At 41.3% G+C, this 25222-nt stretch overlaps 1 protein-coding gene across 2 annotated transcripts; it reads left to right on the top strand.

Moving 5' to 3' along the window:
* Positions 1–1671: 1671 nt before the first annotated feature.
* Positions 1672–23568, top strand: MAML1 (mastermind like transcriptional coactivator 1). Of its 2 annotated transcripts, none has more exons than XM_028718243.2 (5): positions 1672–2453; positions 12786–14183; positions 16379–16642; positions 18342–18453; positions 19837–23568. In XM_028718243.2, the coding sequence occupies exons 1-5, from the start codon at positions 2028–2030 to the stop codon at positions 20814–20816; spliced, it is 3180 nt and encodes a 1059-aa protein (XP_028574076.2). In that variant the 5' UTR covers positions 1672–2027; the 3' UTR covers positions 20817–23568. The 2 variants fall into 2 exon arrangements, with proteins under 2 accessions (XP_028574076.2, XP_028574077.2); XM_028718244.2 differs by having other exon boundaries at positions 12789–14183.
* The last annotated feature ends 1654 nt before the right edge of the window (positions 23569–25222 follow it).

Raw genomic sequence — 25222 nt, forward strand, 5'->3', positions numbered from 1 at the left:
GTGGACATGGCAGGATTTTAATCTCCCATAACCTTTGTAGAACTGGCTACAGATAAAATTGCCTGAAAACTAACTAAACTCTAATCCGTATTTGCAAGGTTTCATTGCTTGGTCACATCAAAGCAATCACACCACACCTTCAAAGACATTTGAGATGTTAATGTGACGTGTCTCCCCCCCCCCCCCAAGGTAACTGACTAGTCTGAGAGTAAGTTGTCTTATTTTGTCCAATTATTATCTTACAGGTTTAATTAAAGCTCAACACTTCTAGGGCATTATTTTGTGTAGTGTTCCAGAATTGGTGGCTTCCAATGCTTAACTGAAAATCTGACCAGATCTTTAAAACATTCGTGTATTTTCACTCCAAAAAGTTTGCTGTTTCTTCTCTCTAGTCTAGTACCTTGTTCAAGTGAATTGCATGAGACTAGTTCAATCTTAAACATTCTTTGGTTTTAGCGGGGTGGGGGTGGGGCGTGAGGTGGGGTAGTGTTGCCTAAATGGTAAAATGTCTTGATAAAACATCAAAACAGAATAAAAATTTCCTTCCAGTAGCACCTTAGAGACCAACTAAGTTCGTCATTGGTATGAGCTTTCCTGTGCATGCACACTTCTTCAGATACACTGAAACCGAAGTCACCAGACCCTTACATAGAGTGAGAGGGTGGGGAGGGGTATTACTCAGAAGGGTGGTGAGAATGGGTGATTGGCTGATAGGTGTGGTAAACCTGTTGTCTACTTCATAAAAGAAGTCAGAATTTCTTGTTTGTTTGCTTCTGTGGCTAGAGCTTCCAAATTTCCAGAGCCTACAAAAGAAATGTTTTTTGCTGCTGGCCTCTGTGTTTTCATTCCTGTGTTGAACCACACTATATTGCTCAATTAATGAAGTATTTCGACAGTAAAACGTATCAGACCCATACAGCTGCACAAAAGTATTTAATCTTTGGATTGTGGCCTTGCTTCACAGCAGGGAGCAGAAAGAAGTATCAGTTGCTGTGCGTGGTTTTCCCACACGGGCATCCAATCGGCTGTGCTGGACTTGATGGACCACTGGGCTGATCCAGCAGGATTCTTATGTTCTCAAGAATAATGGGAGGGGGGGGAGTTGATTAAATTGTCGTGTCCTGCTGTATCGACAGAGGCATAAAGCCTACAGATTTTGTGTGCTGCTTTTGCTATGCATCAAAAGCCTCAACCCTAAAATGGTAGGCATTTTGCTTTAAATAAATTGTGGGCGAGAATTCTACATCTTTAATCTTGGCCTTAAGCTTTGTATAATACTCCATTAAGTCACGAGTTGTTGCTTCTTTTTTTCAGGCCAAGGAGACTACCACTAAGTCACTCTTTCAAGTACTTCACCATCTCTCCCTTCTTTGGTAGGCGGAGCAGCCGCGAAGTTCCAGCTTCTATCACCTTTTAATCACACCTAAAGCCCCGCCCTTTACCCACTTCCGGAAAGGGCGGGGTGGCGTGGGGGAGGGGAAAAGAAGAGATCAGAGGCGGAGGGGAGGGGGAAGGGAGCTCTGCCTCGTCTTTCCGCCCACCCACCCCTCTTCCGATCTCGCGTCCGATAGGCTTGCCCTGCTGTCTGTTAAACCCCGTGAGCAATGAGTGCGGGGCCGTGACGTCAGGCACCACATAGGAAACTCCTCCGCCTTCTTCGCTGGGGCTGGCTCTCGGCGGGGGAGGGGAGGGAGGAAAAGGGGTGAAACAATTTCAAGATGGCGGCGACTGAGGCGCGGATAACAATGGAAAGCGGGAGGCTTGGGTGGCTCCGGGCCTGAGCTGGGGTCGGGGCAGGAGTGAGGGAAAGTCGGCGGCGCGTCGCCAGGCTCCCGGCAGGAGGCGGGGCGGGCCCGGCCTGTAAAGGGTGGCGGCAGCGGCAGCGAAGGAGGAGGAGAAGGACGACGACGACGACTACAGGGGAAGAGAGCCGAGGCTGTGAGGGCTGCCCGGTGTCTCTGGCCGCCAGCCATGGCGGAGTGAAGCGGCCGCCTGGTCTCTCTCGTTGCCTTTCTCGCCCTCGGCTCATGGTCCTGCCCCCCTGCCCCATGGCGGAGTTCGTGGTTCCGCGACACAGCGCGGTGATGGAGCGGCTCCGCCGGCGTATCGAGCTGTGCCGGCGGCATCACAGCGCCTGCGAGTCCCGCTACCAGGCCGTGTCCCCGGAGCGGCTGGAGCTGGAGCGCCAGCAGACCTTCGCCCTCCACCAGCGCTGCTTGCAGGCCAAGGCCAAGCGGGCCGGGAAGCACCGCCAGCCGCCTCTGCCTCCCCCGGCAGCCGCTCCGCCGGCCGCCCCGTCCCAGCCGCCTCCCCCTGCTCCGGCCCCGGGCTCCGGGGGCTCCTCTGCCTCTACCTCCGCTCCTCCCGACAGGCCTGGAGTCAACGGCCTGGACGCCGACACCGCGGGCGGTGAGCAGCAGCACCAGCACGGCCGGAGCAGCGCCCTCATCGCGGTAAGGTCCCAGCTGGCGGGCCCCGGGGTTGGTTGGGGCTTTGCCCGGGGGAATCCGCGCCACCCCTTGAAAAGGACCTGTAGGGCCGTGAAGGCTGAGGCCGGTGGTCAGAAAGGAGTCGTGGCTTGGAGGGAACTTTCCTTTAATAAGGCTGGAGAGGTTTGAGGCCTCCCTCAGAGCTCGAGTTCCTCATATTGGGAACAAGATAAGAGGATGTTTGTTTCGACCTCCCCCGGGCCGCTCCAGCTGTGCATGAAAGAGAAACTTGATTGTTTGCTCTCCCGATTCTATCTACCCCATTCCCCGGCATATATAAAAATACATATAGTCTCGTCTCTTCCAGCTTATTAAGGCAGCGTACATATGTAAATAGTGATTAAAGAAAAAGCGGGGATCTCCAGCAAAGTATGTAGGAAAAGTAATAAATGGTAGGCTTCCAGTTCTGTTATGAGCAAAATAAAGGTGAATGCGATTCTTTACTTCCTTTAGCGTTGCTATATCTTGGCTTTACAGCGAAATGTGGCATGAGAATGATCCAGGCAGGCAAGTTGGTGAAATGCTCTTGAAACTCTGCTCATGCCCAGTGTAACAAGCATGTGCAGATAGTCGTTTGGCAGGAAAAATAAGGACTCTATTTCTCCCATTTATATATGTATTGTTTTTTCTTCAAGGATCTTAGGGTGGTTCACATGGGAGACACTGTTTTTATTTTCACAGCAACATTGCCTGATAGGTTACTGTATGTGAGCAACTGGCCTAGTCCCTGCCATACTGGCTATGCAACAGAGGGGGAGCTTCAGTATGAAGAGGGGGTTTAGGGACCAACTTGGAGACTGGTATGGAATGTCTGCATACACAGAAATTGAGAATTTTACTCCATATAGTGGAGCCTGCTTGTTCTGGTTTTCTAAGCATATTGGTCCAATGACTCAATCCACCACATCATGTGTATGAGTTTGTGGAAAATGAAGAAGTCTGCTTATGCCTTTTCCTACTGTGGGTTTAAAAATGTAAAGACAATACCTGTCTTCCCTGTAAAAGGGTAGGTTTTGCTAACTTTCCCTATAGAATCAGGTCAGTGCTTTAGGGCTGAAGCAAGGTGTAGAAAAATCACACAAAGTTAGATGGTGTGTTAAGAAAGCCACAAATAAGAAACAGTAAAGCTGTTGTGGGTAATCCCAAACAGCTGTAGGTGACTATGTTTCATGTTCACTTTGAGATGATGCCTTTGAGTTTAGGTTTGCTTGCCTTTGAGCCAGTGTTAGAAACTTAGATATATAAGCTAGGCGCCAAATGGTTCCTTAAACCAGGGCTACATTTGCCAAAACAGAATGCCTAGTTGCCATTTTGGGGGTAGACAGCTCAAAAGTAATAATTTTCAATATGACTTTCTGGCTCCTGAAATTCATTCTGATTGTGCAGATAAAATATAGTGGATTGAATTGCTAGTGTGTAAAAACAGTCAAGATCCAAGGATGCCCAAGCATGCACTCCAGATGGTGGAGACATCAGGTGCCATCCTGGCACCTGGGCATCTTCACTTGGTCACAAGTGCCCGATAGCCAGGTGCAAAATATGCCTGGCAAATTTTGAACGCTGCTTTGATCACAACTGAAAAATAAAATGAAGCTGCAACTGTCTATTCAGCCTAGCACCAGTGCTTCAAGGTCTGAAGTAGAGGCCTTTCCTAGTATTAACTTCTGTGATTATTTCACCAGGATTTAAACCTGGGACTTTTAGACAGGCAAGTCACTGTGCTGTGGCCTCTCCCAAATAAGTATCAAAATTTTGGACTCCTATTGGAATTGGAAGATATACTTTCTGACGGTAACTTTTGTGTTGAAATAGTGAAGCATAATTCCAGATACACTGGAGAGGTAGAATACTATAAATTTGTTGGGATTTTAGTTCTCCAAATTTTTCCTCATGTACCCTTACTTGTGCTTTATATTATAGCTCTGTGAAAGGATGGGTAAAGACTCAGAAACATCACATAAGCATATTTTCATTGTCTTAAGTAAGGCAATGTGTATTTCTAATGGATTCTTAGAATTTATTAATAAACATTGTAATCTGAGTTGCATTTTAGCAGCCTTGAAGAGAAGGACATGCCTTGGGGAAAGTTGCTTACTTATGTTATTAGTTGTAGATAGTCCCTAAGTCAAAATAAGCAACCATATATCAGATTATATCCAAAGGGCATATTTTTTCCAGCATTGCTCCTTTCTTTAGGTGTAATATTTTATCATTTAAATACCAAAACCAAATTAATTACAGCAGGAACAATATGGTTGGGTATTATCCAGTGATTCCCCACCCCCAATGTACGATACATTAGTTTTCTAGCAAAGCACTGGACTTGGTCCCTCTTCTAGTTCTTTTCAAATAATCATCTAAGCTATCTCCTGAGTGCGTTTGTACAAATGCATTAATAATAGAGCTGTAGCACTTTTTCATAAGCAAGGCCCATTAAATCCAACCTCCTCTCTTCAGTGTCCAAGCCTATGGGAAGCCTGCAGGCAGGATCTGAGTGCAGCAGTGAGCTCCCTACTTGTGAATCCCAGAAGCTGGTATTTATAGATATACTGCCTCTGACACTGAAACATGTTATTTTTTTCCTACAAAATGAACATTTTAAAAACTGTGCCTTCATCCTTTAGGGTAGATAAAATGTTACTAATCTATGCTTCAGTTTTATCACCAGTGGCTATTGGCAAGTCTCCAGTGGGTAAGATTAAGTGGGAAGGAAGAAGTATTCTCTTTATTGGTCACTGAATATTTGGCTAGAAAAATGAAACTAAAAATTAAAATCTCTCACATTCCTTGTAATATATTGCGATTTATTCTTGATACAAGAGATTGACATATCTAATCTTGAATTTCTTCTGTGCCTGAGCTCATAGTGATTTTTAAATACTGAAAACAAAGAAAGTTAACTATGTTGGTAAAGTTAAAGTGAATTGCCAAGCTGTTTAGGTCAGTATGGTTAACAACACATCAGAAAGATGCATCCAAAATGATACTAATACCCTTAGTAAGCTAAAAGGAACAAACCAGGTAACCCTTTCTATGACATTTTAGGTTATGATCTTTGCATCTGGTAGAGTCAGGAGTTGCCTGCCCTATTAGTCATTTGTCTGTTTTAGAATTTGGCTGGACAGAGCTAGGACATAGTCAGAAGGATGGGTCACTTTAATCTTTTTCTGGCAGTGAGGTTGTAAGAAGGCCCTGTGATCTGACAATGTCTTAAATGGTATGTGTCCCAGATAGAAGGTTGTTTAAAACTTTGTAAGAAGAGCTTGGTAAATTCCTTGATACTTTAAACTTTATGTTGCATTTCAAAGTGTACGCTTTAAAATACACACTTCAGAAAGGAAAATGGCTAAGAACATAAAACATAACTCTATAACTTTCTGTTTTATACATATTTTGCATTGTATCCAATGCTGTCAGTGCATGAACAGAACAGATTTCCACTCACACAACTGGAGCTCACTTCCCTCTTTTAACCCTGTAGTCCTCACACACGCTAAAAAACTGCTTTGTAGGTTTGGGAGACCGCCAGAAAACATTTTGGGGTGTGGAGTTGCAGAGGGTAGAAGAAGGTGATTCTTTGTTGCTCTAGTACAGGGGTGCCCAAACTTTTTTCAAAGCGGGCCAGTTGATGAAGTGAACATGCATGAGGGCCGGCCAGAGTTGTTGAGCTTTTTTTAGGATTATTGAAGTTGTTGAGTAGCAATGTTAGGTTCCACCCTTTATTGTCAGAAAAGTAAGTGTTAAGCAGAGCAATTGAATCTTCCATAGAGTTAGAAGGGACCCTGAGGATCTTCTAATTCCTGTACACTATGCCAATATTTCACATACGCCCCGTAGCCCTGATGCTGCCTTTCCAAAGCTGGCTAAGCAAGTTGCAAGTGTCTGGCAGGGTCCTATAGCCCTCACATCTCCTTCCCAAAGTTCAGTGCCTTGCGTACCCACAAAGACAGCATACCTGCATGAGGGCTGGGGGGGGCATAAAATGTTGCTGAGGGCCACCAAAAAAGGCTTCGAGGGCCATGCATTGGACCACCCTGCTCTAGTATTTTCCCTTAAGCCTTTTGGTTTTGAATTTCCACATCACCTGATTATTTTCAGGTGTTGATATCTATGTAACCCTCTTGCCAAAAGGAAAGCAAAAGGGTAAGAAAAGCCTGATTAGACCTCTTAATGACCTTCTAATGACTAACTGTTTTTAACATGGTGTTTTAATTTTTGTAACTCGCCCTGAGACATTAGGGTGAAGGGCAGATAATAACAACTTTTTGCTTACTTTTGAACAGTGTGACCATACAGAATGTGACCATATAGTATGGGTTAAACTTCTAATTTTTAGATGATCTACAATCTATATTTTAACAGAAAAAAGCACTTGTATGGATATAAGTACCGTACAATCTGGTTATCTGCCCTTTCTTGTTTAGCATCAAGGAACTAATGTGCAGACTATATGCTTGATGGTATTTCTCACCATCAAGGTTTTTCTTTCAAACCAAACAATATTCTTAAGCACTGCTGGAAGAGATGTGGATGGATCTGCCCCTATTTTTGAGCAGTCAAACTCCAAATTGCTTTACCATTAAGTGTGGTAATGAGCAGAAGTTGGGGACATTTTATCAATGAATAAAATAACACCACAACTGAAAATTATGTCAAACCCTACATCCTTAGTTGCCTTTCCACAAATGGAATGGCTTCTTCTGTTCATGAAAGTGACATGAATCCATCCACTCCCATGCTGTTTCAGAGGATCCGCCAGCCTTCTGGAAGAGATTTTACTGGGGCACAGGGAGTGCATGGGAAGAGGAAATTGGCAAATATCACCTTTCCCCACTTCTGGTAGTCAGGTAGTGGCAGTACCCCAGGTGTGGACTTGCACTCATAGGAACTTAGAATCTAAGTCCCTCCCTTGTTTATGTTGAGGCAAGGAACAGATCCAGCAGAGGTTCTTTCCTGTGGGAAGAGAGAGGAGCAGCAATTGCAGTGATTCCTCATTGCCCCAGCATCTCCCATTAGCACCTCCCTTGCTTTTCTGGAGGCCCTCCCTCCCCACTCTGAAACAGCTTTTCAAGGCCCACAAGTGGCTGCAAGCACCAGCAGAGCTCCAGTGAGCACATTAGGGAACTCTGTGGAAATTATGTTCTGTGTTTATTAAGATGGTGAGCACCTTTTAAAAATTTAGCCAGTATACTTTCCTCGTACTGCTGTTGGTACTGACAACTTGCATCACTTGCAGGCAAGTGCTGTATGTTGTCAACAAGAACACTGTTTGCTTTTTATTGCTTATTAGTGTACTGAAACATAAACAAGTTTTAATTAAAGTACTCTTGCAATGACGATGATCCTGTTGTGTGTTCTGAAACTAATGTTCTCCCTTTTACATGTAGGCACTTACCAACAAAATAGTGGTATCTACATGTTTCTGTAGTATTCTCTCATCAGAGGTCTGTCATTGACCTTACTCACTTCTGTAGTTCAGGGAGCCATGGTTTGGTATACATAGGTGAACTTGGGACCCAGAAATTTTGTAGGCAGTGCCACTGCCCCAAGCAGTTGTATCCATCCTGATTGGGAGATTTTGTGATTGATTAGAGACAGGACAGTACTGATAACAGTTACATGGCAATGTAAGCCTGTGATAGTTGCCTTCCAGGCATGCCTAAGATCTGCGTTGGCTGCCTGAAGTAATGCAAGGTGTGGAGTTGGAATGACTGCAGACCATTTTGTGGGATTACACACACAATTGCTTTCAGTGCTTGGATAGAAGTTTCTGTTAACAAGCTGATTAACTTGTTGCACAACAAGTTGAGGTAGGGTGTTGTTTACTGGTCTGTATGCTATTGGCAGTTTAAAAGCTGTCTTCTCGCAAGTCTCATTTCATTCTACTGTAATGGTGTTTTCTGTGATATAAAGCACTCAGAGCAACTAGTAATGCTGTTCAACTTTAAAAGAGGTGGACCCACTAGCATTTTGTTTCACAAGTCACAGAAGTTCTGATTTAGAAAAAAAGTTTCTACTGTAGCTGTGAATTAACGTATTTTTCTGTCTATTAGATGACTCCATGTATAAGATGCCCCCTGTTTTTGGGGACTCAGATTTAAGAAAATGGGGGGAGATGGTCCAGAGTATAAGACACCCCCTAATTTTTGACATTATTTTTAAGGGGGGAAAACCTAGTCTTATACACGGGAAAATACGGTACTTCACTAATAGGTTCAGCTCAGGAATAAAGGCTCTATCATTAAAGTCCGTTCAGATTTGTTTTTTTCCTTCAGATAGGCCATTGTGTGTTTGTGCATTGGGAACAAATTGTTAACATGGTTCTGAATCTGCTTATATTTCAGTGCTGCTAACTGAAATATGTAGAATATAGAAATAAGTATTTTAAAATATTATATATTTACAATATTTTAGAAAACTGTTGATCTCTATTGTAGATCAAATAACATTTGATTAGGGGAGATAATTCATATTGTGAACTGCCCTGAGACCCCTGGGTATATGGTGGTATATAAATTCAATAAATAATAACAACAACAACAACAATAATAATTGTACTTTTGTAGGAAATAAAGGAGTTATCAACACTGTTCTTAGCAGATGAATACATTTTTATTGCTCTTCAGACAAATTGTCCAGTATTTCCCTTTTTATTCTGGTCAGAAAGCAGAGAATATAATATTTTTTAGAAAAACTTATCAGGGTGTTAAATATACACATATTGCTAGAACAATAATTTAATTAATTTTTAATTCAGTGTAATTGTCTGGCATCAATTAAACTGATCAACAGGATGTAGTATCTCGGCAGATAGTATTGAATTATTTTCCAGTTGTTTCCTCTCCTTTGAATTTTCATCTTGGAACAGGTTTTTCTCGCCTTGACATACTTTGGTAGGGCTGCTATCTGACTCACTTGCCAAACTGTTGTAAACTGCTCTTTGGAGAGAGCTGTACATGGTAGTGTAGATTTTGCCCATTTTTTGTAGACTGCCAAATACACGATTCTTAAAGAATGGAATACAAAGTTCATGCATGTGCAAAGTCATAGAACACTATCGTGATGTTCACAGTATTCTGGTTAAACTGAGACTAATTAAGAGTGACACACTGTTGCATTCTTTCTTTGTTTGTGTTAAGTTTGCAGTGAAATAGTTTTGTAACACTGAAAAACAAATGAGAACCACAACAGTGTGGAGTGCTCCCATGTAGAGTACCAGGCAGCCATTTCTTTTCCCAGAATTCTCCTTTCTGCTGCTGACCCGCATCCAGCTTGTAGCACTTTGTAGCCACAGAGGATGCTCAGTCCTTATTGTGTGTTTTTGGAGAGTGTTTTTGGCTCCCTTAGGGGGGTCCCCTCAAGTAAGCTGATAGCACCCTCTTGTGGGTGAATGGTATATATTTTTTTGCTGCATACAGATCAGCCCTAGAGAATGAGTTTGTTACTAGTAGTATAAGATTTATTTATTATTATACAGTAGCTCATTCTTAAGTGAAATTATTGCAGGTGAGTTCACTCTATACTTGTAGCTGTATGATTTAAAATAGAATTCCTTTCAAGAGTTATAGTGAAGGGGAAACTTGGCAAGCACAGTTTATTTTATTACTATCGTACTATGATGTTTAAATGAGGCTTCTACAAGCCACAAAGCTAAATGTGGATATGTTTGGAAGTGTGCCAGGAGCATCAAGTTCTTGTTTTTGGCTGTCTGACTGGGACTGCAGTATAGTGGGATTGGTGAGCACCTGGCAGGTGACAAGTTGTGAAGGTCTGAAAAGTTAGTAATGTGGCAGAAAAATCGCAGCTCACAAAAGCAGCCACTAGAACTAGAGTGAATATACAATTGTTTTTGCAAATAAGCTGGAAAATGCACCACCTGAACTGGCTTGAAAATCACAGTTAAGAAGTTTGACCTAAGATGCTTCCTCAAAGCCACTTAACACAAGATGGTTTTCACATCCAGATGGCAGTATCAAGTAGGAACAATAAAGTATAAGTTGTGACAAGGGCACATGTATCTGTTTTTTCTACATATGGGCACATGTAGAAGCTTTGTAAGCTTTTTGCACCTGGCAAAACAGATAATATGCATTTGTCCCAATGTTAAAGTGCAATATTACTTCATTACACTAAAGTCATATTCTAGTAGAAAAATGATTTTGTATAACATGTCCTTTTAGATCAATGGTTGCATTTCAAATTAGTGCAGGCTGCTCACAAAAAACTTATATCAGTACAAATCTCCAATATTTCACTGACTCACTGTAGTTTTGTATAACCACAAAAATGAAGGCTCTTTACAAAGCAGAGTTAGAAAAATGGATGTAGTTGCCTCAGTCTTAAATATTGACAGACTTTGCTTCTTTTTTAGAGGACTCTGATGATAAGACTTTCCCCCTACTACTTATACACAGGCTATACTTTAAAATAGTTTTTATCTTCTTAGGGCAGGTTTACTTAGGATAGGCAGAGGTTTTCATTTTCTCTTCTAATATGTATACAGTACAGCATTTTTCTACAGTATTTTGTGTGCTACAGCTCTTTAGCAGTATGTAGATTGTATCCAATTCTGCTGTTCTGCTCACCCAGCAGACCTGCACAGTGGAACTTCCCTCCTCCCTCCAGCCCCCCATGCCCCCTCAAAATCTGCCCCAGAAGGTTGGAGCACCCTCCAGATCAGATTTTGGGAGCGCACAGTGAGAAGAGGGGGAAGTCTCACTGTGCAAGTGCAAATCCCCTTGCGCAGTGTTGAATGCAACTCGGACTGTATAGACATAACATCTTCTAGAGGAGTAGCCATGTTAGCTTGCTGCAGAGAAAACAACAGTCCTGCTACAGACTGAATTTGTGGCCATTTAGCCTCACTGTTTTTTTCCTTTGTGTTTGTGTGTGTAGTGGGCAGTAGTCCACAAAAGCTTATAATAGAAACAATCTGTTAATATATTAGATGTCACAACTCTTGTTCTTTTGCCAAGGTAAGATTGTAGTAGGTAAGAGTCTGTTACCTTAAAAATTGGTAGAAAATCTTTTTTTGCAACTGATTCATGGGAGAAGAGATTACTTATTAATATTGTAGTTTGAGGATAGTACCAGGGAACAAATAAGACATTGTGGACTTGAAGGGCTAAACAAATTGCTGTTTCCTTTAGCTACATCTAGAGGGCACTACAAAATAAGAAATTGCATCATAGCTCATGAACAGAGCATGGATCGTCAAATGCAATTGCTGTGGGAAGAAAATCTTCACTAGTAAATTTATCATCTTGTGCTATAGGAACATAGACCAGTTAGTTTGTAGCCAGATAAGACTAAGGAAATAAAAATACATAGCAAAAGTTGATTTTACAAATTGTGTGGAGGAGGTCAGCAATGTGGTCTGCCTCTGAAAATCTAATAGTAACTGAAAGTAATGCAGGTTTACATGTTCTTATATGCGTTTCACTGAAAATACTGTTGCATGGGTTTGGAAAATTACAAGGTAGTAATATCAAAACAAAAAAAATTCCTTCCAGTAGCACCTTAAAGACCAGCTAAGTTAGTTCTTGGTATGAGCTTTCGTGTGCATGCACACTTCTTCAGATACCTTCAGGCTCCGTGATGAGCTTTGTGCTGCCATGACCTGCTGTGCTGGTGAAGTGCTATTACAACTGTATATTCTACTGTAAAAGCCTGAGTAATTGTTTGAGTAGAAGGGCAAAGAGAGCTGTGAATTGTTGGACAGCTCTTGCATGGCTGCCTTGTGTTGCAATGCAGGCCAGCCCTGTGGGAGTTGCATGTACAGTGCTCTTTTGCAGCGTTAGCCCTTTAGAGTTAACAGGTACATTGTTTGTAAATTCTAAAAACATTTATGTATAATTATTTTATTATATGGGGCTTCCAGTGCTCTCCCATCCAAGGGATTGATCAGGTCTAAAGCTGCTTCAGCATTTCTGTAACCGCATATGCTTTCAGACTTTTCCCTGAGTTCCCAAGTTATACTTCATAATGGTGTTGGAGGCTTAGCCCAGGCAAACAAAGCATTGTTGGGGGGATGTAGGGGAAAGATATCCAAGGTTGCCTTAGGTGTTACCTTGAAAGAGGCAAGTCTTGTTGCATTTTTGTAGCTCCAAAGCAAACAGGTTTTTAAATTACATGGTTTTAAGTAGTTAAAGAAAAGGGGATTTTACTCCCCTGCAATTTTTCAACTGCAGTGAAAACAATGGTGCTTGGTGGCTAAAAGAATGATTTCTAGACTAAAAAACCAAAATGGCACTTGGTGTGAGGCATAAAACTAATTTAGAACTGTCTCTCTTTCAGCAGCTTCATGAAACAGTCAAAAGGAAACTTGATAGTTCCGTTTCACCGCAGAATGGCGACCAGCAGAATGGCTATGGGGACATGTTTTCTGTTCCCAAGAAATTGCGTCATGATGATGGTCTTGTTGGATTGAGTGGCTCCTCTAATGGAATCCCTCCTGCATCACCTCTGCACCAGCTTGACAGCAAATCTTCTGGTGGAGACACCTTACAGCTTAATGGAAAACATTCCATGGGTCTAGATGGCATCAACAAAAAGTGTCTGCCAGACTCTAACCTTCAGCTGAATGGAAACAGTGATGCTGATGACCCCTTTGCTATGGTTATTAACAAGGAGCTTAAACAAGAACCAGATGACCTTCCTTGTATGATTACGGGACCAGGAAGTTCAATATCTCAGAATAATTTGATGTCTGATCTTAACCTTAATGAGCAAGAGTGGAAGGAGCTCATTGATGAACTTAACAGATCCGTGCCTGATGAGGATATGAAAGATCTATTTACAGAAGACTTTGAGGAAAAGAAGGATGTTGATGCTTCAAATTCAGCTGCACAAACTCCATTACCACAGGACATCATTATCAAGACTGAATTTTCCCCAGCAGACTTTGAACAAGAGCAGATGGGATCCCCACAAGTCAGATCTACTTCTGCTGGCACAACGTTCATTGGTACCTCTTCTGTTAGTGCTGCTTCTCCATCAGTTAGTAATTCTCAAACTATGATTCAGCCTTCCAGTCAGTCAGTAACTGAAAATTCCAACCAGTCCATGATGCAGCCATCAAGCCAGTCTCAGAATATTCAGAGGCCTCTTCCTAGTTCATTGTTATCTGGTCAAAGTACAGGGGGTGCCAAAGAGATGTCATCTGCTAAACAGCTTCAACAGATAGCTGCTAAGCAGAAGAGAGATCAGCTATTGCAGAACCAACAGCAAGTCCATCAACCCAACCAGATTCCTAGCTGGCAGCAGTCTGGACCTTCACACAGTCCATTAGCTGTTTCATACACTATGGAAAATCCCACTAGCCCTTCAGTTTACCAACAGGACTTCAATAACCAGAAACTCATGATGTCTAGTATGCCAAACAAGAGTTCTCCGAGGGCTGGAGTTAATTATCATGGTGGAAATATGTTAAGCCATCAGCCAAACAGCTTAAACCAGAACTCTGTATCTAGTCAAAACTCTGTGCTAGACTATGGGAATACGAAACCTCTTTCACATTACAAAGAATGCGGTCAAGGAGTTACAGTATCTGGACAGAACAAGTCTCCAATGTTGGCATACATGCAGCAGCGTCAGCAACCCACTCTGCCTCATATGAGCGATGAGCAGAATGGGATGTTTGTAATGAAGAAGTCTGGAAATACGGCTTATAGACCTCTAGGGCCACACAGCCAGGTAAGTGCTTGAAGTAGAAGGTTTGATAATAGTAAATGAGGAGGGCTGAATAAGTAGAGCAGCCATGCAAAGTAGTTCCATTGTAAGGTGCATATTTTAGAGCTTAATGTAAAATAGTACAATGGACATGACAATTAGCAACAGTCTCAATTGAGAAAGAAACATACTGTTTTTCATAATCTCTGTAAAGATAAATACCATGATAATATACTATTTCTGTTCCAAAATAGTCACTGCAATGATCTTTATAAAGACAGGGGTACAGTTCTTCAAGATCTGCTAAATAGGATCTAATTAAATTTTAGGAGATCTTTTCATTGCTCTGATTATTTTGTTTGAATAGGTGTGACTAGGATTGAAGTTTCTTATGAGATATTACTAGTTACTCTGAAGACTGGAGAAGGGACCCTCATAAGAATATCAGGGGAAGTGTGGTTTTGTTTTATGCAGTCTTAAGATGAGGACTAGACCATGTGAAAAATGAACATAAGATTTTAGCTGCAGTTCATTCATTTTCAGCTTTGTATTCTTGTTATAAAACAGCATGCCTAGACACTCCATTGCGGCGGTGCCCATAATCTAGGTTTAAGATGCCATTTAGCTCTTAGCGTTCATATCTCAGTTTCTAACACTGCATATAGGGCTTTATTAGTCTTCATTTCCTTGAAATCATCCAAGGGTAAAGATTGAACCTCACACAGCGTATTTATGGGAACCTAGAGTCAGAAAAAACATGCCTCTTAATGAAGATGGATAACTGTTTTGACCAATGAGGAGATACATTCTATCTCTGGTGTAAGTTGTCTAAAAAGCCAACCAGAAATTTACTTAAAGAATGCTTCCACCTCCTTAATGAATAATACGACTGTTATTACAGTGTAATGTAAGTCATATTGCAAAAGTGGCTTACTTCAGGAGTACCAGATCACATATATAGTGGGTACTGTTAAACTGCATCAGAATGTTGGGGTTTTCCCCCAGTGAGAGTGCAAACCGATAGAGGAAATCAATTTCTTTTCCTTATTATTGGAAAGTATCTGTGCTGTATTTAATGAATCCTCTTGGTTATAAATGCCCTTTGGGCTTCTTCTCACAATGAGGTTCCTTGAATCCTGTCACTGGATGGTTGCTGCCCCATGCGGCCATTTCATGGATCTTGGCTTACCACTCACTAGACATTAACAGACTCAGACTTCATTGTGTGGTTTTGTTTCAATATCACTGTTAGTATGCATGATTGCTGCATCTTCAGAAGTGGCTTTTAATTTAATGAAGATTTTTATTAGACAGGCTTGCTGTACTTTCATTTATCTTCTTTGCTACATTGTAATAGTTGCTGAAAGCAGTACAGTAGTCACTTTTAAAGACTTTTTGAAAGGGTGATCTTTGTGCTGCCTTCTGCTGCTGCTGCTGCAGTCCTCCTCTAGCAGTTGGGCTTGAAAAAGCTTAATTGCTAGGAGAGGGAAGAATGGGGGGGGGGAGAGAGAGAGTGTGTATGTGTGTGCGCACGCACACACGCACATGTGTGAGATATGTGGTTGTATGTGTGTATGTGGAAAAGACCCTGTGTGAGATACGTGGTTGTATGTGTGTATGTGGAAAAGACCCTGATGTTGGGAAAGATGGAGGGCACAAGGAGAAGGGGACAACAGAAGACGAGATGGTTGGGTAGTGTTCTTGAAGTGACAAACATGAGTCTGACCAAACTGCGGGAGGCAGTGGAAGACAGGAGTGCCTGGCGTGCTCTGGTCCATGGGGTCACGAAGAGTCGGACACGACTAAACGACTAAACAACATCAAATGTGTGTTTGTGCAGTGTGTTTGTAAGTCTGTGGTGTGTGTTTGTGCAGTGAAAGCCACACCTATTTTTCTTTGGTAAGTGGCCCCCACAGGTGGTGAAGAGGGACTGTGACCTGTACTTCCTCACCCACTTTATAATGTATGGAAATATGTCTCTGTTTCTCCAGTCTGGTTTGTGCTTTTGCACAAAGGTGGCATCATAATAAGAGAGCGGGTTTCAATCAAAACTAAAAGTAAAATTCAGTCGAAACTAAAATTACATTGAGCATCACTTCTTGGTAGATAGCTATGAATATATGACAAGTCCTCCATCAGAAGCAGAATCATAGATTTAATCCTGTGTTCCCAAACTGAATTCCAGGCTTCCTATCCAATTTATGTGTTTGCTTTTGTAGGATCAAAATCCTTCTGCTGGTGTTCCTCGCATTCCTGTTTCTGTTCCCGGCTCTGGTGTGAATGCACAGTCACCCAATGTTTCCATGGCAGGTAACCATGGCAATCCAGCCTATCTCAACAGCCAGCAGCAAGCAGCTGTAATGAAGCAGCAGCACCAAATGCTACTAGATCAGCAGAAACAGAGGGAACAGCAACAAAAACAACTGTTAATGGAACAACAAAAACAGTTTATAATGGGGCAGAGGCAACTAATTGCTGAACAGGTAGGGGACATCAGAATAAGTGTAACTTTTCCTTTTTGTATTTGTCTTATTATTTTGATGGACTTGAACTCCTTCCTGTTACCTGATTACTGTATATTAAATAAGGTTTTGCTGAAGCCAAGGTGCATGTTATGCTGATTGTATAAGAGCAGCTCAGACTCTTCCTGCTCCAGAAGCAAACAGACAAAAATGGAGGGGATTATTGTCACGTATTACAGAGAAAAAGTCACATACCACCTTTCTCCTCTCACTGATATCTTTCATTAGCTCCTGACAAAGCACAGAGGTAAATATAAATTCTTATGCAACCAAAATGGTAACTCCTCCCCCGCACACACAGCAGACTTGAATGGATCCCCAAGGTTTGCAAAAATAAAAAAAATTGTTAGAAAAAAAGGATTGTAATAACACCTCAAACTGGTTTACAAAAAGAATAAAACAATAAATATTAGTAAGATCAGTTAAAAACAAGTATCCAAAACATTCAAAAATAAAATAAATAAACTAAAATGAAATTAAAACACTCAGCAGCTTCTACATGTCTGGATAAGCTTGCCTAAACAAAAAAGTATTTAGTAGCTCTACAAAGCACTTGGCAAGACCCGCCTATCAGCTGATTGTTAGGGCTTGATAAGCCTCTTGCAAAGTGCTTTGCAAAATCCATTGATGAGCAGATTGTCGCATCTTGTGAAGTGTTTTGAAAGGCACTTTGTTGCAGTTTGATTTCAGACCTTACGGACAAAAAATGTTCTCCTGATGACATTGTGACATCAAATAATGAGCCAGAGGGCAGTGCTGCCCACTTGTTAAATTGTTCCTGTGAGAGGTGGGGGGAGATCTGGCCAGATTCTGTTCTCTAGCCCCCACAGTGCAGTGTAAAAATGGTTCTGGTATACTGTACTACCATATTTATTTAAAATGAAGGTACAGTGGAACCTCGTGACATCATTTAGCGCTTCTGCGAATGCGCAAAGCGTGATTTAGTGCTTCTGCGCAAGCGCCGAAACCCAGAAGTAACTCGTTCCGGTACTTCCGGGTTTTGGCACGTCCGTAACCTGAAAAAACGTAACCTGAACCATCTGTAACCCAAGGTACCACTGTACAGCAATGTATTGCTGGAATGCCAAAGGAGTGTTTTCATTGTACTTGAACATGATGAACGAACCTCCTCAGGATTAAAATGTCACACTATTCTTCCCCTTGAATAAATTTATTTGAGAGGAGGCATTGCAATGTGGATGTTGAGTCCCTCAAAATACCGCATTTCCTTTACTAGAGAGGAACTACAGCACAAAAATCTGTGAACTTCAGTGAAAGGCAAAATCTGTTATTCTACATTCCCTTCTGTTTTAGATAAAAAGGCTTAACTGTTCTCAAATTCTTCTAGGCAGTTTGCCTAGTGGAATGTCAGTTTATTATTGAGTGGAGCTCATTGTTTTATAGATATGACTCCCTTTCTAGCACCTTCTGTGATATATTCTGCTATGTTTTATTTTAGTGTATACATCAGCCTTGATTTTCTTACATACTAAGCAGTAGCATTTTTTTCTTTAATTGTTTTTATGATGTTATTAACGTGATTGTAGACTGCTTCAGACAGCAATCAACCTATATACAACATTGCTGTTTACATTAAGGCATTGTTTATGACAAAGTTTAGGCTGTGTGTTCTTACAGTCTTGGATCTGCCCTGTTTTAGGAAAAGCAAAGGCATCATCAGGAACAACAGCAACAGCTCCAGAGGCATCTAACACGACCGCCCCCTCAATACCAAGACCAGACACAGAATCCATATCAACAACAGTTCACAGGTAAATAGGACTGTGGGATTTATTTGTGGAAGACTAGCTGGAAAGCAGGAGAGGTGTATGCAGAAGCAAAGTGTCTTCAGCCTCTATAGATTTGGTCATTAGTTAACTTTAAAATGTTCTTTTACTGCCATAATTCATAATCTTATGCTCTGGATTTAAGTGCTTGGCCTTTTTTAAAACAAACAAACAAACAAACAAACAAACAAACAAACTATTGCATCCATACAAGTTACAGAGGAATCACTTCTACTGTGAAGTGTGCAAATGATGAATTAATTTTTTCTCAGTACTGGTAGAACTGCTAAAGAGAAACGTAAGCTGATAATCTTCTTTACTTGCTATCTATCAATTAAATCAAGTATGTTAATTTTGGGAGGGCTCAGTACTAGGATAGTGGCAGATGAGACAAACTGGATTGGCATATTTTTGCATGTGGTGATGGTAATTTTCATGTTAGTGCATATTCACTCTGAATTTCCAACACAGATTGGCTAGCTTTTCAATATGTGCAAGTGACAGCTGTGAATGAGGACAGAGGTTTCCACATCAGTGGTTCATTTGAATTCACCCTCATGCATTGTTGTTTTCTTTTTCCTTGCCCTTGTTAGGCAGTTAACAAGACTTGCATAGTGCTCCTGTTCTGCCCTACAACCTCTTCCTCGCTATAGTCTTTATAGCAGCACTAATGAAGTAGACACATAGATAATGGTACAGGTTGTCCTGGTCTCAGAGCTGCTTCATTCTCTGATACGGCCAAAGTTGTGCTCCCAGTGTTCTAGTAATTTTGCCTAATTACTGTTATTGCAGCAGCTGAGAAAATAGCTGCTGTTGTGATTTTATCCATGTATCATCCAGTTTACAATTACACTGTCTTGTTTGGGCACATGCACGGTCAGGCGTGGCTTGGCTCATGTGTGAAGGAATGTGACGGTGTCAAGCAACCCTATGTTTGCATTAAATTTAAGTAGCCAGCTCAGTTTGGTTTATTTGGAACAGTAAATAGGTGGCAGTCGTGATTCTGCCCTTGCACCATAATATTCTGTTTAATTAACAGTCCTTATTCCTGTTCTTAGCTGCTAGCTTTGTGATGTGTGAAAGGTGCCACCACCCAATTTTAGTGATTGTCCTCATCCCCCTGCAAATACCACCCTATTCAAGAGGATCCCCTAACTCTTAAGAGAGGTTTTTCATGGGGCTGCTGGGGGGAGGTAGCAGTGGCAGGAAAGTCACCTTCTGCTGGCACTTCTCAAGGTTCAAGACACTGAGTCCTAAATACAGCTACAAAATGTTGCATGCTGCAGTATATGTGTAATGTTGCACCTAAACTGAGGGTATGTTCTGCTTAGTTTTTATAAATGTTGAAACTCTCGTTTTGTGTTATAGGCTCATCTCCAGCGATGGCAGGGGTAAATAATTTAGGCCAGTCTAACTCCAGTAGTCCACGCATGTTTTCTCAGACTCAGAATATGATCCAGATTGGCACAGGACACAGTTCTGTCTCCTCAAGCAGCAATCAGCAAGATCGAGGAGTAACTCAGTATCCTAGTTTGCAGAGCATTCAGCGAGGTACCTTGTACAACATGGCGTCTGGTATGACACAGATGGTTCCACAGCATGCAAATCCAAGTGCCAATGGACAGCCACAAATGCAAAGACAACCCAGTTTGGCACAGGGCACTGCTCTTCCTGCTGGATATGGACAGAGCACCCTAGGAACTGCCAGCATTTCTCAGCAGCACAGTAAAGGAGCACTGAATCCCAACCTATCCAAGCCACAAATGGCAAGGATGCCAACATCTATTGGGGTCCAAAATCAATCATGGCAGCATCAAGGTATGTCAAATATGAACAACCAGGCACAAGGGAACGGTGGTTTAGGGACATTTACTGCCAACTCCACTTTCCATATGCAGCAGACTCACCTAAAGTTGACCAATCAGCAGTTTGCGCAAGGAATGCCTCAGGTAAGCCTCAACACCAGCAGGCCGATGACGTCCATGAACTCTGCTGTCTCTGGACAGATGTTGTCATCTATAAGTGCCCAGCAGAGGACAAACCCTCCTACCCAGCAGGCAGTCCCATCACAGCAGGTCTTGCCAGGCATGAATCAAGGTGTCCCAGATATGACTTCTTTCAGCCAGAATCAAAATCAGCAACTGCCTAACAGAGCCAATCTGCATTGTAGTCAAGGTTATCCAGTGAGGACACCCAGTCAGGAGCTGCCCTTTGCCTACAGCAACCCACCTGGTAGTAATGGACTGCCGAACTTAACTGGGGATACAGATCTTATAGACACTTTGTTGAAAAACAGGACTTCAGAAGAATGGATGAATGACTTGGATGAGTTGTTAGGGAATCATTAAAAAGAGGTTTGGGGACCCCCCCCCCAATCTTTTATTTTTAATTACAACTATCTTTGGACCAAATACCTGTGGAATTGAGAAAATTCACAGGCACTAGTGGGAATGTATTGGAGCTGCTCCCTTCTGGGTCTAACAGCATGAGAAGTATGCCCCAATTTGATAGGATATAACATTCTCATTTTTGTAGTGGGCCTGGAACACTGCTCATGGAAACAGTCCTGGTCAGTTTGGTGTGCATCCCAGCCAGCCCTTCAGAAGTTTCAATTTTAACAGTGTTTTTCAGTTGAAGGTTTAAATGCGAACCATGCTGTGGTGATTCAGAAAGTAAGCCAGCAAGGAAGACTCAAAATACTCAGTGTTAAGGCAATCGTTTCTACAACTAGTACTTGACAGGTTTCTTGATTCTAACTTGACCTGCAAACTAGTGAAAGTTAACACTCTGCGACCTTTTTCTGAGGAAAGATTGTGCAACACTTTCTTTGCAAAATCTACTCTAGTTTGAGAAGTCGTTCTTCTAGTCTCTAGTGATACTTGGCAAGCAAGATATGAGAGTTCACAATAATAATAGCTGATGGCTTTCTGTGCTGAAGATCTTTTGAGTGTTAAAACTTGTCCAGCAGTAGGTTGCTAGAGCCCTAAACTGGGGACCTCATCCTTAAATAGCTTATGGCTTACTAAGCTAAGCAATTTGCACTCTGCTGTGGGGGAAGACTGAGCTCTTGGTTTTTTGATGATTATTTTTTTTAATCGGAGAATCAGCTTAAAATCAAGTGTGCACTTTTTCTATCTCCTTTTTAGCATCCATTAAATGAGAACATTGGGTTGATCACAGCTTATTTCTTCTCTTGGATTCAGAGGGCATTTATAATTAGCAATCTCTTGTTGCCACACATAGGCTGTACCAATGAGAACAGGATCTGTTACTTTTGGTCAAGCAAGTGAAGGAAGTTTTGTGCCTTGGAAACTGTTACTAACCTGAAAAACTTTGCAATAATGGCACAGAGAGCCCGGGGAAGCGTAATACTTTATTAAAGGTTCTTCCATTCTGAGAGCCCCCATATTTGGGGGAATTTTTTTTTAGTGATTTAATCTCTTTAGAAATATGTAGACTAATCTCCAGTGAAGCAGATGCTGCTATTTCATCACGGTTCATGGAGACCCCTTCATACATATGTAGGGACGGTCCCATGCAGGGCAAGGAAAAGAGAGAATTGTTCTTAACAGGTTACCAAAAATTCTTCTACTTGCCAACAAACCACCTTTTGCCTTAACCTTTCGTTTATAAAGGTAATAAATTTGAAAGTTGTTTTAGATGCACAGATACCTCTGTTCCCTACTCTGGGTCTGGTTTTGTTCTTTAATGAACAGGACTTTTTACCTCCTTAATTCATCACACCTGTCACTGAGAATCAAAGAATTTTCTTCAGGCCTATTCAGGAGCATCTCTACACAAGAAAAGTGTGAAGATTTGAGTTTGGGATATTTTAGACAGGGAAACGGATAAGGGATACAACAGTTGAACCATAGGAAGGAAATATTTTACTGTATCTGCAGTGTTTTTCTCAGATGTGCACTTTGGAAAAAAAATCCGCTTTAACACTACTTTTATTTAATCTTTTCCCAAATTACACATGGATATTAGTTCTGTTTTATATGCTTGCCACCCATGAGTAGTTATGTATGCCATGCTAAACAGATTTTTGTATTGTATCTTGATGGACTGTTGATGGGGGTTAAATTGTGGAAGCTGCATGTTGATGAATGGTTTTACTGCTGAATGTCCAAACTGAAGCAAATCACATTATTTGTATATTTTTAAAACACCATTTTCTAAGAGGCGGCTCATTTTAATGAATGAAACCTTGGTATGACTGATACTATAAGTAAATTAGATTAGAGTTAAATTTACTAATATTTTCGACAAGTCAGCGAGTGAGTGAAATTGTTTGTGAGCTCGGTTTATTTAAAAAAAATTGGTCCAAAATGTCACCAGAATATCTTTTAATCTCTATAGATTTTTTTGGCCAGGGAACACATGCAGGGGCAGGGAGAGGGGTTAGGTATGGAAATAATTGAACTTGGCTTATAAACAGTTTTAAATTTTGCACCAGCGTGCCTTCCTTTTCTTATTGGAGGTGTTTGGAGCCTCATAGTTTTTTAATTGTCTGGGTTCTGCTGATTTTTTCCTCTCCCTCAGGCACACTGAAAAATAGCAGGTTTTAAGGAATTAAATAATACTAAATTCTAGTTGGATCTCCTAAATATAATTTAGGTCAAAAGAAAATGAAACCCCTTGTGTTTCTAATGCTGCAATCAGATTTTGATGTCCAGTAAAATGCTAATGTCTTTTTCAGCTGTGGGCATACGTTGTTTAACTTTCTTCAGATACAGATTTAAGCAGAATGGCCTAGAATATTTTTGGCAGTTATAATTGAGTATGGAGGCTGGGTGGGGAAGGGCTAAGTGCTGCCCTTCAGCCACTTGTAGCAGTTCATAAATGAATATGCACTTGAGCTTTGCATTTGCTGCAGCTTTAGAGCAATAAGATGTGGCTCCCCTGAGCTTTACCTAGCCTGCTGCCTCAGCTTTATTTATATACTGTGGTCATGGACAGGTGAAAAGGTGTTCAACATCCACTGCCTTCCAAACCCCCTACAACTGAATCGAAAAGGGTGCTCAGTTTTCTATACTACACATTTTTTGTGTGTAAATAAATGTTTACAGTTTTATATTAAAGATTGAATAAGAGTTAGATCTGAGTGTATATTTTTTACTTTTTATAGATTTTAAAACTATAATTCTTTAAATATATATATATATATATATATAATATGTGCGTGCGTGTGTGTGTGTGTGTCGGGGGTGGTTATGATAAATTTTACATTTGTTTAAATGAACAGTTCAAATTTGATGCTAACCTTTTTTGTCATTGAAATGTATAAAGAGCCCATTAATCCATTTATTTTCTTTTAACTACAATTACTGTGGCACACCAAAAAGAAATATTTCACTTCTGTTACGTCATTATAAAAAATAAATATTTTGCTAGTGTATTAAACAAATAGTCGTGTTTTCTGAAGCATCACCTGAACTACATATAGTTTAGCTTTGCTGTGGAGACTGATTTTAAAAATTCTCGTTCCTTTTATCTGGCAGAAAACAAACTTAACTCTCTCCTTTTTCTTGAACTAACCCTAATATTGAAAGACAGAACTAAAATATGTTTGAAAGTCAGGACCGCTGTTGTTGTTGTTTAGTATTTCAACAATAGGTTGAAAAAGCTTTTACTAATGTTACCCATTTATTTCTGATCACATTTTGGTACCCTTTAACATGAAGAGTTGTTATATAGGAAACAAGCTATTTTTCACCATTTTGAATTGTTGACCTTTTTGACACTTGTAGACATTCAGCATACAATGTTAGGTTTTGTTAATCACAGAGGAAATGAAAATGTTCAACAGATTTGTATATTGGAAAACATCCAAAATGATATATCTATCTGTCTATAGGAATGTGTATGTGTATAAAAGGTAAAGGTACCCCTGCCCATTCGGGCCAGTCTTGCCAGACTCTAGGGTTGTGCGCTCATCTCACTCTATAGGCCGGGAGCCAGCGCTGTCCGCAGACACTTCCGGGTCATGTGGCCAGCGTGACAAGCTGCATCTGGCGAGCCAGCGCAGCCCACGAAACGCCGTTTACCTTCCTGCTGGTAAGCGGTCCCTATTTATCTACTTGCACCCGGGGGTGCTTTCGAACTGCTAGGTTGGCAGGCGCTGGGACCAAACGACGGGAGCGCACCCCGCCGCGGGGATTCAAACCACCGACCATGCGATCGGCAAGTCCTAGGCGATGAGGTTTTACCCACAGCGCCACCCGCGTCCCCTGTGTATGTGTATATGTATGTGTATATAGGCTTCACTTACCTTAACAGGAAATTGCAAAACAGGCATTTTCTTAACATCATTTTTCACTAGGGAGACATGCAAGTTACATTCTAGAAAACATTATAAAAAAACATTAACACACTGGAAAGAAGGTGGTATGTTGCTCTAAGCTCTTTAAGGGCCATTTCATTCATTTTGAAAAGGCAAACTCCGGGATTGCTACAGAGTTAACCTGTATGATGTATATTTGTTTACATTCTTCTTGTTTTATTTATGTAGGCATTTATGTAATGCCTTTCAGGGCTATATAGCCCTTTCAAGGCAGTTCACATCATAAAATAATGGGAAAAAGTAATTTCACAAACAGCAATAAGCACACTTCCCACAGGAGGGAGTGCCATAACAATTGGGCCACCTCTTTTTATTTACTTGACCACCTTAAAGTAAAACGTTTGTACCTGCCAGCCTAATAGACCATGCTAGTGGTCCCTCACCCTGGGTCTTCAAGGTCAGGAAAAT

Source organism: Podarcis muralis, chromosome 2 (assembly GCF_964188315.1).
Source record: "Podarcis muralis chromosome 2, rPodMur119.hap1.1, whole genome shotgun sequence".
Classification (NCBI taxonomy): Eukaryota; Metazoa; Chordata; class Lepidosauria; order Squamata; family Lacertidae; genus Podarcis; species Podarcis muralis.

Bases quoted from the DNA above. Each gene is read 5' to 3' on its own strand.
- MAML1 (XM_028718243.2), top strand. From the start codon at position 2,028: ATGGTCCTGCCCCCCTGCCCCATGGCGGAGTTCGTGGTTCCGCGACAC. The intron at 14,184-16,378 runs GTAAGTGCTTGA...TTGCTTTTGTAG, and splicing joins CTCTAGGGCCACACAGCCAG to GATCAAAATCCTTCTGCTGG. The intron at 16,643-18,341 runs GTAGGGGACATC...GCCCTGTTTTAG, and splicing joins GGCAACTAATTGCTGAACAG to GAAAAGCAAAGGCATCATCA.